This window comes from Vipera berus, assembly GCF_964194415.1.
Source record: "Vipera berus genome assembly, chromosome: 1".
Lineage (NCBI taxonomy): Eukaryota > Metazoa > Chordata > Lepidosauria > Squamata > Viperidae > Vipera > Vipera berus.
The window spans coordinates 2115533-2130557 of NC_138202.1; the positions used below are offsets into that span (position 1 = coordinate 2115533).

Consider the following 15025-nt stretch of genomic DNA (forward strand, 5'->3'; position numbering starts at 1 on the left):
GTTGGCCAGTTCCTCTTCTTCCATCACTTCCAGCAAAGCCTGCTCGATCGTTTTGCCCACCAAAACCTCAAGCATGGGCTTGACTTCGATATCAAAATCAAAAAGCTGCCAGAGGGGAAAACAAACCCGAAGCAGGGAAAATTTATTCGACGGAGGAAAAGAGACTTCTGGGCATCGTTTCCTGCAAATTTCTCCCCCCCCCTCAAAGGTTTCTGTGAAAATCCCCAGAGAATCTTCTTCCTCATTAGTCTGTCTAAAACCACAATGGAAAGCAGGTTCAGATAGTCCTCCATTTACGACCAGAATTTTTGTCACTGAGCAAAAAGCAGTCGCTAAGTGAGACACCTTGTGATTGCTTCGCTCAACGACTGCAATCTTGGCTTTTCCTTTTGCAGTTATTAAGCGACCGCATGGGTCCTTAAGTGGAGCTTCTGGGGAGGGTCCTGGGCCTCCGGGCATGGTGGGGTGGGGAGAAGGCCCGGGCCTCCCCACGCCACTCAAGCCCCATCCCCATTTTACAGGGGACAACGAACGTGAGAACAATAGTATTTGCTGAATGCTCCGTCATCCAGGTGAGGCTTGTCCCAAGGGCACTTTTTTTTCCAAATGGCAACTGGACTTTCTTGTTTATTTCCTTTGAATACATTTCGCTTCTCATCCAACAAGCTTCTCGAGTTCGGTTCTCATCCAGAACTGAAGCAGCTTCTTGGATGAGAAGTGAAATGTTTACAAAGAAAAAAAAATATCCACGAAAGTCCAGTTGCCATTTGGGGGAAGAAAAAAAAAAAAAAGCACCTTTGGGACAATGGCTCGTGATTTTGCCAGATTTGAGATCCGTTCTTCCAGCGCATTGGGAAGATTTTTGCCTCTCTGCGTTTCCTCAGAGGAGAGGAAATCCTTTGGTGGTTCCGAGAGAAATGGACCTCAAATCCAAAGCCCCTTCCCCTGGCAAACTTTCCTGCTGGCTTCCCCACTGACTTTCTGGGGAAGACAGCAGAGAAGATTGCAAAAGGCGTCGAAGGCCACGTGGCAACCAGTCGTAAATAAGGAATTATTATTTCATTATTTATATTTATTTCCTAAGGGGTTTCAGCAGGCGGGGTCAAGGAGAAGGACCTTTTCTGCTGTGGCCCCATCCCTGTGGAACTCTCTACCACTGGAGGTGAGAACGACCGCTTTTGGCATCATCTCGGCATACTGACAAGGAGCTCATTAAAGAAAACAGCTCTAAGGTTCCCTTTTCCTTGACACGCTAGTTTTATATGTACCCTTGAATGTCCTCTATCCAAAAATTAGGCCGAGCCAAGAATGGTTGTTTCATCAAAGGCCCATCCTGGGTTTTTTTTGGTACAGTTGTCAGCTGCTGCCTTATAAGGTAAGGTAAAGGTTCCCCCGCACATGCGTGCTAGTCGTTTCCGACTCTAGGGGCCGGTGCTCATCTCCGTTTCAAAGCCGAAGAGCCAGCGTTTGTCCGAGGACGTCTCCGTGGTCATGTGGCCGGCATGACTAGATGCCAAAGGCGCACGGAACGCTGTTACCTTCCCACCGTAGTGGTCCCTATTTTTCTACTTGCATTTTTATGTGCTTTCGAACTGCTAGGTTGGCAGAAGCTGGGACGAGTAACAGGCGCTCAGTCTGCTACGCGGCACTCAGGATTCGACCCGCCAAACTGCCGACCTTCTGATCGACAAGCTCAGCGTCCTAACCCACTGAGCCACCACGTCCCTTATGCTTGCTGTCTTTTAGTATTATGCGGTGAGAGACTGGCATAAACTGTGGAGAGAGGGAAAGGAGCGGGAATGGATGCTTGGGGAAACCGAAAGTAAGGGCTGAATCCGCTGGAGAGGCTGCCTCAAGGTCACCCAGGTGGAAGAAGGAGGGAGCGGCATACCAAGCTGAGCTCAGACAGACTGTTAAGGAAACATCTTGCATGGGCGTGATTGGTTACGGTAGGGTGGGCAGCGAGGGATGGTTGGGGGCGGGGGCAAAACAAGAACTTAGGTATAGTTCAGGCTTTGCATTACTGCAATACCTCTAATAAACTACACCAGTGGTGGGATTCAAATAGGTGAACAACCGGTTCTCTGTGTGGGTGCCACTTCTGGACTTGCAACAGAGCATACCTTAATATATGTGTCTTAAAAACATTATACACCTTCTTGTCATACAATAAATATGCATGCCAACCAAATAACAAATCACAACCCTCAATATTCAATAATCTCCCTTGTGTTAAATTAAACCAGTCACTAATTGATGATAAAGCAGCAGCCTCATAATATAATTTAAAATTGGGCATTTTAAGACCACCTCTTTCACGTACATCTTGCATTATCTGAAATTTTACTCTTGGTCTTTTCCCTGCCCAAACAAATTTATTAATACCTTTCTGCCATTCCTCCAAGTTTGAATCCTTTTTAAGTATAGGTATCATTTGAAACAAAAATAAAAACTTTGGCAAAACATTCATTTTCACTGCTGCAATTGTTCCCAATAAAGATAATTGTAATTTTTCCCAACTATCTAACTCTTTTTGTATTTTTAACCATAACAATTCATAATTATTTTTATATAATTTCACATTTGAAGCTGAAAGATATACCCCCAAATATTTAGTCTTTTTAACTATTTCAAATCCAGTTAGTTCTTCTTAAAACAACCTTTTGTTCTGTAGTCATATTTGGGATTCAAATAGGTGAACAACCGGTTCTCTGTGTGGGTGCCGCTTCCGGAGGTCCGTTCTGGGCCTGGGCAACAAAAAATTAGCTACCGGTTCTGCCAAAGTGGTGTGAACCGGCTGAATCCCACCACTGAACTACACCTTCCTCAACAAGTGAAGCTAAGGATCTTTTCTACTTAGAGGTTTAAGTTGTGGCCAGTGTGACAGTAGTTTTCTGGAGTTGGTACCTCTCCTTCCCATATCTGGGTGGCCACGTCTCTGCCGGTCTTCGCAGGGATGAAGAGTGGGGTGGCCGGGCGGTCCAGAAAGGCATCCGTCTGACACTCCACATCCACCTCGATGACGCGGTCCGTCAACTCTTCCAGGTACAATTCTGAAATTGCATCGGGAGAGCTCTTACACCCGGCCCTCCCCATTCAATGTAAATGCGTTCCTGTTTAGGCACTGCAAAGAGGAGGGGGTGTCAAGCTATTCTCCAAAGCACCGGAAGGCAGGAGAAGAAGCAACGGATGGAAACTCATCAAGGACAGAAGCAACCTGGAACTCAGGAGAAAATTTGTGACAGTTAGAACAATTAACCAGTGGAACTACCTGCCACCAGAAGCTGTGAATGCTCCAACACTGGAGGTTTTTAAGAAGAGACTGGACAGTCATTTGTCTGAAATGGTATAAGGTTTCCTGCCTGAGCAGGGGGTTGGACTAGATGACCTCCAAGGTCCCTTCCAACTATTCTATTCTGTTTTGTTCTAATTTGTCCTTGACTTATTCTGTTACTCTGTTGAGATGCTTTGCTGCCTCAGAGGAATTTCACAGGAAAAATGGCAGTGGGAACATATAATTGACAAGGTTTGACTTGTGTGGGGGCTCTTTTGTGGATCACAATTTCAGGCCATCGCAAACGAAGATGCCCTGCGTAAAGGGAGCTGCATCATCTAGCTTTTTCTGGGGTGGGGAAGGAAGAGGAGGGAATGCCAAAAGAGGGAATGGCAAGAGGATGTTGCGTGCGCGCATGCGCGCGCGCACACACACACACACACACACACACATCTTTCCACTCTTCACAAGCAGGATAAAGATGATCAGCAAGAGCTTTCTTTGCTGCCCATTCCACAATGCTGACAACAAAGAAACAACAACAACAACAACAAAGAAACAACAACAACAACAACAACAACAACAACAACAACAGACTTGGAACGGATCTTAGAGGTCTTCAACCCCCTGCTCAGGCAGGAGACCCTATACCATTTCAGACAGATGGCTGTCCAGTCTCTTCTTAAAAACCTCCACTGATGGAGCAGGTTGTTCCACTGGTTAATTGTTCTAACTGTAAGGAAATTTCTCCTTAGTTCTAGGTTGCTTCTCTCCTTGACTAGTAGAAAGAAAGAAAGAAAGAAAGAAAGAAAGAAAGAAAGAAAGAAAGAAAGAAAGAAAGAAAGAAAGAAAGACAGACAGGAAGGAAGGAAGGAAGGAAGGAAGGAAGGAAGGAAAGAAAGAAAGAAAGAAAGAAAGAAAGAAAGAAAGAAAGAAAGAAAGAAAGAAAGAAAGAAAGAAAGAAAGAAAGAGAATCACAGAACAGAATAGAAGGGAAGGGAACTCGGAGATAATTCTAGTCCATCCCTCTGCTCAAGAAGGAGACCCTACCAATTTACACAAATTGCTGTCCAGTTTCTTCTTAAAAACCTACATTGATGGAGCACCCACAACTTCTGGAGGCAGGTAGTTCCACTGGTTAATTGCTCTTACTGCCTGGAAATTTCTCCCTACTGCCAGGTTGCTTCTGCTTTTGATTTGTTTCCATCCGTGGCTTCTTTTTTTCTGCCTTCAGGTGCTTTGGAGAATAGGTGGATACCCACCCACCCACCCCGCTCTTTGTGGCAGCCCCTGAAATACTGGAACGCGGCTGTCATGTCCACCCTGGTCCTTCTTCTTTCTAGACCGTCCATACCCAGTCCCTGCAACTGTTCTTCGTAGGTTTTAGCCGCCAGTCTCCTAATCATCTTTGCTGCTCTTCTCTGCGCTCTTTCTGATCTAAAGACGGATTCTGCTTGATTGTCAAAGAGGCTTGGCTTGCCTCCCGCCCGCCCTCCTCCCAAAAAAATAAAGAGTGGCACGTGATTGAATTCTCCTTTACCTGTCTGCACATCCACGTGGCGCCTTCCCTCCAGGGGTTCTGGAGTTCTAGTCCGCAGCTGTTCCTTCGCCCTCTTCCTCGCCAGCATCTTCCGGTGGGCTTCACGCTGCCGTTGCAGCTCCAGCGGGTCAGGCTCACTGCTCTGGAAAGCCAACCCACAACCGTGTTGTCAAGTTTCAGGGGAGTTCCAAAGATGTTTCCTAAACTGGAGGTAAGTCAGGATCTTGCCCGTACCTGTCTGATTCCTCCTCCTGTTGCCATTCAGGGTTAAATTCAGGTTGGCATAGATTTTATGAAAAGGGCACTTTAAGCAGTTATCATTTGGGGAGTGGGCGAGAAAAGACAGCTGCCGTGTGCATTGGGCGGGGGTATCTTTTACCTCCCCCTCCCCCAATAGCATTTGGCTGGTAACAGTGGATGTTAAACACCTAAAACATCTGGTGGGCGCCCGGTTGCAAATGGATGAGCCTGCCACTTACCAAATGTCCTTGACCACAATTGAGCCCAAAATTTACGTTGGTAAGTGAGACATTTGCTAAGTGAGTCCGTGGCCCCGCTTTTACCATCTTCCTTCCCAGCGCTGCTAAGTGAGTCACTGCAGTCACATTAGCAACACAGTTGTTAAGTGAATCTGGCTTCCTGCTTGTCAGAAGGTCGGCGAAAGGGGACCACGTGACCCCCTGGGACACTGCAACCGTCATAAGTACGAGTCAGTTGCCAAGTGTCTGAATTTTGACCACGTGACCATGGGGATGCTGCAAAGGGTCGTAAGTGTGAAAAACGTTCATAAGGCCCTTTTTCCAGGGCTGTTGTAACTTTGAACCGTCACTAAGCGGAATGTTTCAAGTCGGGGACTAACTGTAATGCACAACCCTTTGGCAGCAGTTATGGGCACCGCAGCTGGTCCACATTTTATGACAATAACTTCCTGCAGATTTTTTTTTTATAAATGGCTGGACTTCAACTCCCAGAATTCCTCAGTCAGCATGGCTGGCCTGGGGCATTCTGGAAGAGCCTTGGTGGAGCAGTGGGCTAATGCCTCCTTAAGTAACACCAGCTGCCTGCAATTAGTGCAGGTTCGAGTCCCACCAGGCTCAAGGTTGACTCAGCCTTCCATCCTTCCCAGGTAGGTAAAATGAGGACCCAGATTGTTGGGGGGGGGGCAATAAAAGCTGACTTTGTAATAATGCCGCTGGGGGGGGGGGCAAAAGCCCTAATAAGCAGGCATATACATAGAATGAAAGCTATTGCTAAGCACATTGATTTGTGCTTCTTAGATTGTAAGCCGCCCTGAGTCTTCGGAGAAGGGCGGGATATAAATGGGATTAAAAAAAAAGGTTGAAGTCCAGCGGCCTTCAAATCACCAAGGTCTTTAGGCCTCCTTAGCTGGTTTATTTCAAAGCCTTCCTGAAATAGGGGATCCCCTCAGCCCAAACAAATTTTAGAGGGGGTCCCCAGCACTCTTCCATGCAACAATGAGACGACAACTAGGAAAAGCAGCCATTTGTGCCAAGGTTAGAAAAGCAAATGTCTATGGAGTTGCTCAGTGATCCAGGTCAGAAGATGGCCAGTGATCCAAAGGTGTTTTTTCAAGAGGCAACTAGACTTCCTTGATTTGCTTTGAAGACGTTTCGCTTCTCATCCCAGAAGCTTCTTCTGCTCTTGACTGGATGGTGGGGAAGGGAAGGATTTATACTCCTGGCAGACAGCTGGCCACTTGCCTTCTTTCTGAGGGTCCTTGAGGCCACTTGGAGGTTTATCTCGGCCATCAGGGTCCAAGTGGCCTCAACGACCCTCTAAAAGGATGCAAATGACCGGCTGTCTGCAAGGAGTATAAATCCTACCTTCCCCACCATCCAGTCAGAGCTGAAGAAGCTTCTGGGATGAGAAGCGAAACATCTTCAAGGAAAAACAAGAAAGTCCAGTGGCCTCCTGAAAAAAAGGCACCTTTGGGTAAAAAAAAAAAAGCAATGAAATCAAAGTTGTCCTCTTAGAGTTACCAAAGTTTTAAAACACCCTTCCATCTTGTTCCGAACATTTTCTATCTTCTGAGCATGCCTAATTTAAAACTGACAACCCACCCCACTCTCAGACTAAAAGAAAAATGTGAGGGCAGAAGGACCCACCCAAGGTAACACGTGGAGGGCATACGTGTTGCCACGAACCACTCTCCGCTCGTACATGAGATTGGCATAGTGAACGGGTTCCTCTTCTCTGGAATAAACAAAATGAAAGACAACGTTAACAAGCAGATGGAAAATAGCTTCTTCGTGTTTATTGCCCAAATCCAAGGAAATACATCAGTTACTAGGAGTTTGACCTCACACGATGCCAACTAGGAGAGAGACAAATGGGGGTTCAGGGGAGTTGTGTGAAAAACACCCCGGATCGACTTCTTAGCATTTAAGGCAGGGTTTGTCAACCTCAACAACTTATTGCATTTGTGTGTGGGTTGCCAACTGCACAGTAGCAGATAGGAAAGCGCTCCAGAGGGTCATTACCGTCCATCGCCCAGAGCACAGGTCTGCAACCCGCGGCTCCGGAGCCGCATGCGGCTCTTTCAGCCGTCTCCTGCGGCTCCCAGTCCTCTGCCATGTGCAGTCCCCCCAAAAAAAAGTGGGACTAAAAAAGTTCAACCAATCAATTCAAATATGCAGGGTAGGTGCATATCTCGCCTTGGCTCCACTCTTCAGTCAAACCCTGTTCTGCGCATGTGCGCATGTACATGCATGCGCACATATTTTTTGCGGCTCCCAGGTTTTCCTTTTGTGAGGGAACCGGTTCCGAGTGGCTCTTTCACTGTTTCAGGTTGCTGACCCCTGGCCCAGAGGATTATTGGCTGCCCTCTCCTTCCCCCCCCACCCTTGGACGAACTGTGCAATTCCCGCTGTCTTAGGAAAGCTCAAAATATTTTTAAAGACTCGTCTCACCGCGGATGTTCTTTTTTTTCAACTATTACCATCTGGCACAGGACAATAAAAACGAAAGCAAAGAGGCTGAATAATAGTTTTTCTCCCCAGAGCTGTAGCCATATTAAATACCACAGTACAGTGCGACATTGAGGTGCAATATTAGGGGCAGCGCAAGGATGAATAGAACATGAAGGATGTCTGTATATAATGTATGTTCTTATTTGTGGTTGTTACTTGTGTGTAGTGTGCACTGTGGATAGCACTTAATTTCATTGTGAGTTACACAATGACAATAAAGATATTTCTATTCTATTCTATTCTATTCTATTCTATTCTATTCTATTCTATTCTATTCTATTCTATTCTATTCTATTCTATTCTATTCTTCTCTTCTCTTCTCTTCTCTTCTCTTCTATTATTCTATTCTATTCTATTCTATTCTATTCTATTCTATTCTATTCTATTCTATTCTATTCTATTCTATTCTATTCTATTCTATTCTATTCTATTCTATTCTATTCTATTCTATTCTATTCTATTCTATTCTATTCTATTCTATATTCCCTCTTCTCTTCTCTTCTCTTCTCTTCTCTTCTCTTCTCTTCTCTTCTCTTCTCTTCTCTTCTCTTCTCTTCTCTTCTCTTCTCTTCTCTTCTCTTCTCTTCTCTTCTCTTCTCTCTCCCAGAGTTCTGCAGCCAGCACACTGGCTGGGGAATTATGGGAGTTGAAGTCCATCCCTCTTCCAGGTTGCCGAGGTTGCAAAAGACTGATTTTTGGGGTGAAGTGAAAGGAGAAAAAGATGCTTGTCAATAGGGGTGACATGATAGCAGTTTTCTAATATTGGAGGAGCTGCCAAAAAGAAGCGGGGGGGGGGGGTTCGACCTATTCTCCAAAGCACCTGAAGGCAGGACAATAAGCAACGGGTGGAAACGCATCAAGGAGAGAAGCAACCTGGAATTAAGGAGGAATTTCCTAACCGTCAGAACAATTCACCAGTGGATCAGCTCGCCACCAGACACTGTGGGTGCTCCATCACTGGAGGTTTTTAATAAGAGACTGGATAGCCATTTGTCTGGGATGCAATAAGGTCTCCTGCCTGAGCAGGGGGTTGGACTAGAAGACCTCCAAGGTCCCTTCCAAAACTGTCATTCCATTAGTAATTCTGGTTGGTCTGTGGTGACCTGCAGGTAGATAATTTTCACCCAGGGAAAGGCAGTTTGCTCTCGTGGTTAAGACACTCAGCCTAGAAACTGGCAGGCTTTGAGTTCGAGTCCTGCCTTAGGCACAAAGCCAGCTTGGGGGCGGGGGGGGAACTTTGGCCCCGTCTCCCCCTCTCTCCCAGCTGCAGGAAGAAGGCAAAAGGGTTGTGCTGAAAATGCTGCTCTCTGTGTGTCTTTCTGTGTGTGTGTGTGTCTCTGTGTGTGTGTGTGTGTGTGTGTGTAGGCTCATCCAGGCGGTCCCTGGGACTCAACCAGTTTTGGGATGGCCGAGCCCTTTCTGAAATCGAACCCAGAACCCAAGGTGTTCTAACAGAGGAGATGAAGCGATACAAACTGGACCGTTAGATGCTCTTTAGGGTTTGGGGAAACGGGAGAGAAATGGTGTGTTTGAAAGGGGTGGGGGTTAGATAGTTTGACCGAGTGGGCATCTCCTGCCTTCCAAAGCGATGCTGGACCCCCCCACACACACCCCCCTGCCCAGAAGGCTCCCCGGTGTCCCCCACATGTAGTTTGGCTGGGACAAGAGCCAAGAGGGGGGGGGTTGCTCCTTAGATTTGGGGACCCCCGTCTGGAGCTGAGTAGGGGGAGGGAGGAGAGAGAGCAAAGCAGGAGCAGCAATGCCAAGGCATTGCCCTTACCCGCAGAGGGTGGGGGGCCCAATACCCCACCCTCCCTGCCTGCCAGCCGGAAAGCCTTGGGGGAAAGTGGAGACCCCTTTGCCAGCTGGAGACCCTCCTGGGCTGGCCCTGGCCGCTACTCACAGCTCATTGGCCTCTAAGGTCGTCCGGTAACGCTGGCGGTTGGGCAATGCCCGGGGCTGGCTGCAGTACGAGTAGGTGCCCGTGGCCACTCCGCCCGTCTCCTCCCGGTTGACCAGCACCGAAGTGGACGCCATGCTGGCCTGCAGCCACCTCCTGGCTCAGAGCGGCCTGGCTCGGCTGGCTGGCAGGCCGGGGCAACAATCCTCCTTGGCAACCGTTGCCCGGCGACCTGGGGCAGGCTCCTAAGCAACGGTCGCCAAGGTAAACTGAGCCCAGCCACACCTGCCCGCCCTTTCTCTCCCGGCAAACAGACAGCTGGAGCCGGGCCTGAGGGCAAGCGGGCGTCCAGGTGGAGACAGGGCTGGGGTGGGGGAGCTGGTGGAGGGAGGGATGCCACACCGGGCACCCAGCCAGCGGGCCCTTCTGGGTTGGACTGGGAGTCCAGCCGAAAGGGACTGAGGTGCATGCGTTGATCTTCACCCGTTGAACAGGAGGCTGCAGGATTCTGCTCTGCCCCAACTCCACCCCTGGTTGCAGCAAAGAAGGAGGAGGAGGAGGAAGAGGAAGAGGAGGAGGAGGAGAGGGGGAAGAAGGGGTTCTAGTCCTCATGGCGAAGGGTGATCTCAAGAGGAAGGCCATCTTTTTTTCAAAATGGACTGTGATTAATATCTATCTATCTATCTATCTATCTATCTATCTATCTATCTATCTATCTATCTATCTCTATCTATCTATCTATCTATCTATCTATCTATCTATCTATCTATCTATCTATCTAGTCTGTCTGTCTTCTATCTATCCATCCATCTCTATCATCTATCTATCTATCTATCTATCTATCTATCTATCTATCTATCTATCTATCTATCTATCTATCTATCATCTATCTATCTATCTATCTATCTATCTATCTATCTATCTATCTATCTATCTATCTATCTATCTATCTATATCTTCTATCTATCCATCCATCCATATCTATCTATCTATCTATCTATCTATCTATCTATCTATCTATCTATCTATCTATCTATCTATCTATCTATCTATCTATCTATCTATCTATCTATCTATCTATCTATCTAGTCTGTCTGTCTTCTATCTATCCATCCATCTCTATCATCTATCTATCTATCTATCTATCTATCTATCTATCTATCTATCTATCTATCTATCTATCTATCATCTATCTATCTATCTATCTATCTATCTATCTATCTATCTATCTATCTATATCTTCTATCTATCCATCCATCCATATCTATCTATCTATCTATCTATCTATCTATCTATCTATCTATCTATCTATCTATCTATCTATCTATCTATCTAGTCTGTCTGTCTTCTATCTATCCATCCATCTCTATCATCTATCTATCTATCTATCTATCTATCTATCTATCTATCTATCTATCTATCTATCTATCTATCTATCTATCTGTATCTTCTATCTATCCATCCATATCTATCTATCTATCTATCTATCTATCTATCTATCTATCTATCTATCTATCTATCTATCTATCTATCATCTATATCTACTATATTTATCTGCCATCTATCATCTCTCTATCATCTATACTATATTTATCTATCCATCTATCTTTATCCATCCATTTATCTACTTATCTATTTAGATGTCTGTCCATCTGTCTGTCTCTCTCTCTTTCTATTATCTATCTTCCATCTATCATCTATACTATATTTATCCATCTTTATCTATCCATTTATCTACTTATATATTTAGATGTCTCTCTCTCTCTCTTTATTTCTATTTCTATATCTATATAAAACAAATGTATACTATATGTGTGTGGATGTATGTCTATGGTTATATATTTATTTTTCTTTTGAGAGCAGGCATCAGAATTTCATTTAAGGTGTTGCCAGTGTGTTCACAGAAAAAAAAATGACAATAAAATTTATCTTTTCTTAGATACCAAACCCAGCAGGCAGGAGTTCCCCAACTCGCCAGGTATGACTGCGGGAATTCTTTGCAGGCTGAAATAGCAATGGCAAAGCACATGGAGAAAGGGGAGGGGGTCCCCCACCAGCTCTGCAGCTGAAGGGGGCTTCCTTGAGGCCCCTCCCAATCCAGTTGCCCTAAATGTTCCTCCTCTGAGCTAGGAGAGGCTAGAAGACCTCAAGGGACCCTTCCATCTCTGTTGTTCTGTTATTCTTGGGCCTTTTTTTTGAATCCCACTTTTTTTGGTGGGGAATGTCAACTCAGAGCAGCCAACTTACCTAATATTCCTCCTCCTCTTTTTCCATACAACAGTCCTGTGAGGTGGGTTGGGCTGAGAGAAAGAGAGGGGGAGGGAGGGAGAGAGAGAGAGAGAGAGAATTCACCACCGCCTGTTTTCTAGCCTGTTGCCTTAACCACTACCCCAGGCTGCCATTCAGCATTGAACAAATTTCAGATTTTATTTGAAAAAGGAATTAAAGCAATTCTTTCAAGGCCTGGGGAGATAAGGAGACAGATCTCTCCCCCCCCACATTATTTCTGGGCCAGGAGGTCAAAAGCTTTTGATGCCAACTTTGGGGAAAGACCTGGGTGCCTGGGTCTCATCTCGAGCCCCTTCCACTCCAGGTGGCGGATGGATGGATGGATGGACAGATAGATAGATAGAGATAGACTAGATACATGGATGGTTGGATGGACAGATAGACTAGATATGGATGGTTAGAAAGATATAGATAGATAGATAGATAGATAGATAGATAGATAGATAGATAGATAGATAGATAGATAGAGATAGACTAGATAGATGGATAGATAGATAGATAGAGATAGACTAGATATAGATGGATGGATGGATAGATAGATAGATAGACTAGATATAGATGGATGGATGGATGGATAGAAAGATAGATAGGTAGAGATAGATAGACTAGATGGATGGATGGATGGATGGATAGACTAGATATAGATGGATGGATGGTTAGAAAGATAGATAGATAGATAGATAGATAGATAGAGAGAGAGAGAGAGAGAGAGAGAGAGAGAGAGAGAGAGAGAGACTAGATCAGACATGTCAAACACAAGGCCCGGGGGCCGGATCCGGCTCGCGAAGCCATCCTGGAAAGAATGAGGGAAGGGCCCCCACTGCCTTGGCCCTGGCCCAGAGACCCTCCTTCTGCCAGAGACCCTCAGATCTGTCCCACTCCTGCCCAGGCCCCCATAGGCACCCTTGATGCGAACGATGTAGAGCTGGCCACGCCCACCCATACGCACTCTAGCCATGCCACTCTAGCCACTCTAGCCACGCCCACCCAGTAGGCCATGCCCACCCAGGCCACACCCACCCGGCCCCCTGAGGGCAACCGCAATGCTGATGCGGCCCTCCATGAAATTGAGTTTGACACCCCTGGACTAGATGGATGGATAAATAGATATAGACTAGATATAGATGGATGGATGGATGGAGAGAGAGAGAGGGAGTGATGGATGGATGGATAGATAGATAGATAGATAGACAGACAGACTACATATAGATGGATGGATGGATGGATAGAAAGATAGGGATAGAGAGACAGAGAGAGAGATAGACTAGATGGATGGATCGATGGATGGATAGATAGATAGATAGATAGAGAGAGAGAGAGAGAGACTAGATACTGTAAGATAGATCGATAGAGATAAATAGAGAGATGGATGGATGGATGATACAGGATAGATAGATAAGAAAGAAAAAGAAAGAAAGAAAGAAAGAAAGAAAGAAAGAAAGAAAGAAAGAAAGAAAGAAAGAAAGAAAAAGAAAAAAGAAAGAAAAAGAAAGAAAGAAAGTCCTGATTGTTAGGAGACTTGTGGCTAAAAGGCATACTGGGAATTATTAAAGGTAAAGGTAGTCATTTTCGACTCTAGGGGCCGGTGCTCATCTCCGTTTCAAAGCCGAAGAGCCGGCGCTTGTCCGAGGACGTCTCCGTGGTCATGTGGCCGGCATGACTAGATGCCAAAGGCGCACAGAACGCTGTTACCTTCCCACCGTAGCGGTCCCTATTTTTCTACTTGCATTTTTACGGGCTTCCGAACTGCTAGGTTGGCAGAAGCTGGGACGAGTAACAGGCGCTCACTCTACTACGCGGCACTTGAGATTCAACCCGCCAAACTGCCGACCTTCTGATCGACAAGTTTAGCGTCCTAACCCACTGAGCCACCACGTCCCTTTTTGGAATTATTATAATGATACAAATTATATTTATTTTCTATTCAGTTATTACATTTTTATGCTGCCCATCTCCCCTACAAGGTAACTCCTCGACTTACAACAGTTCATCTAATGACAGTTCCATGTTACAACGGCACTGGAAAAGTGACCGATGACCATTTTGTCGCACTTGACGACCGTTGCAGCATCCCCCACGGTCACGTGATCAAAATTCGGACGTTTGGCAACTGCCTCGTATTTATGACGGTCGCGATATCCCGGGATCATGTGATCCCCTTTTGTGACCTTCTGACGAGCAAAGTCAGTGGGGAAGCCAGATTCACTTAACGACCGGGTTACTAACTTAAAAGCTGCAGGCGGATTGGCACAGTCCCGCCCTCACGTCACACTCTGTGTGTGTGTGTGTGTGTCTTCCAACCCAGCCTTGGCCTGCAGGGTGGGTGGCATCCCCTAAGACACCCCCCTCTTGGGTCACTAGCCTCCTGCTTACCCCCCCACCCCCTACTGCCATCTGTCAGAAATGGTCCCGGCTCTCCTGCTTGGGCTGTGTGTGTGTGTGTCTGTGTGTGTGTGTTGGTGTCCCAACCTTTTGGGCACCGTGTGTGTGTGTGTGTGTGTGTGTGTGTGTGTGTGTGTGTGTTGGTGGTTCCGTGGAGAGATAGATAGATAGATAGATAGATAGATAGATAGATAGATAGATGATGGATGGATAGATAGATAGATAGATAGATGATAGATGGGTAGATAGAAAGATAGATACATCAGTGATGGATGGATAGATAGATAGATAGATAGATAGATGATAGATAGATAATAGATAGATAGAAAGATAGATAGATAGATGATAGATAGATAGATAGAAAGATAGATAGATGATAGATAGATAGATAGATAGATAGATAGATAGATAGATAGATAGATAGATGATAGATAGATAGATAGATGATAGATAGATAGAAAGATAGATAGATAGATGATAGATAGATAGATAGATGATAGATAGATGATAGATAGATAGATAGAAAGATAGATAGATGATAGATAGATAGATGATAGATAGATAATAGATAGATAGATAGATAGATAGATAGATAGATGATAGATAGATAGATAGAAAGATAGATAGATGATAGATAGATAGATAGATAG

At 45.6% G+C, this 15025-nt stretch overlaps 2 protein-coding genes across 2 annotated transcripts in view; one reads left to right on the plus strand and one right to left on the minus strand.

The window, feature by feature from the left end:
* The window catches only part of LOC308660440 (radial spoke head protein 3 homolog B-like), a gene marked incomplete at its 3' end in the record, with an annotated part of 23194 nt that extends 13229 nt beyond the window's left edge, over positions 1–9965 (minus strand). Inside the window, exons 1-5 of the mRNA XM_081314816.1 lie at positions 9708–9965; positions 6941–7028; positions 4815–4956; positions 2908–3053; positions 1–105 (exon numbers count right to left, since the gene is read on the minus strand). The exon at positions 1–105 is cut by the window's left edge and continues 99 nt beyond it. Coding sequence (XP_081170942.1) covers positions 1–105; positions 2908–3053; positions 4815–4956; positions 6941–7028; positions 9708–9841 — 615 coding nt within the window. The 5' untranslated portion in view covers positions 9842–9965. The remainder of the gene's footprint in view (positions 106–2907; positions 3054–4814; positions 4957–6940; positions 7029–9707) is intronic.
* LOC308677033 (nicotinamide riboside kinase 2-like) overlaps positions 1–15025 on the plus strand; it is an 828951-nt gene that overhangs the window by 726611 nt on the left and 87315 nt on the right. The gene's annotated exons all lie outside the window — the stretch shown is intronic.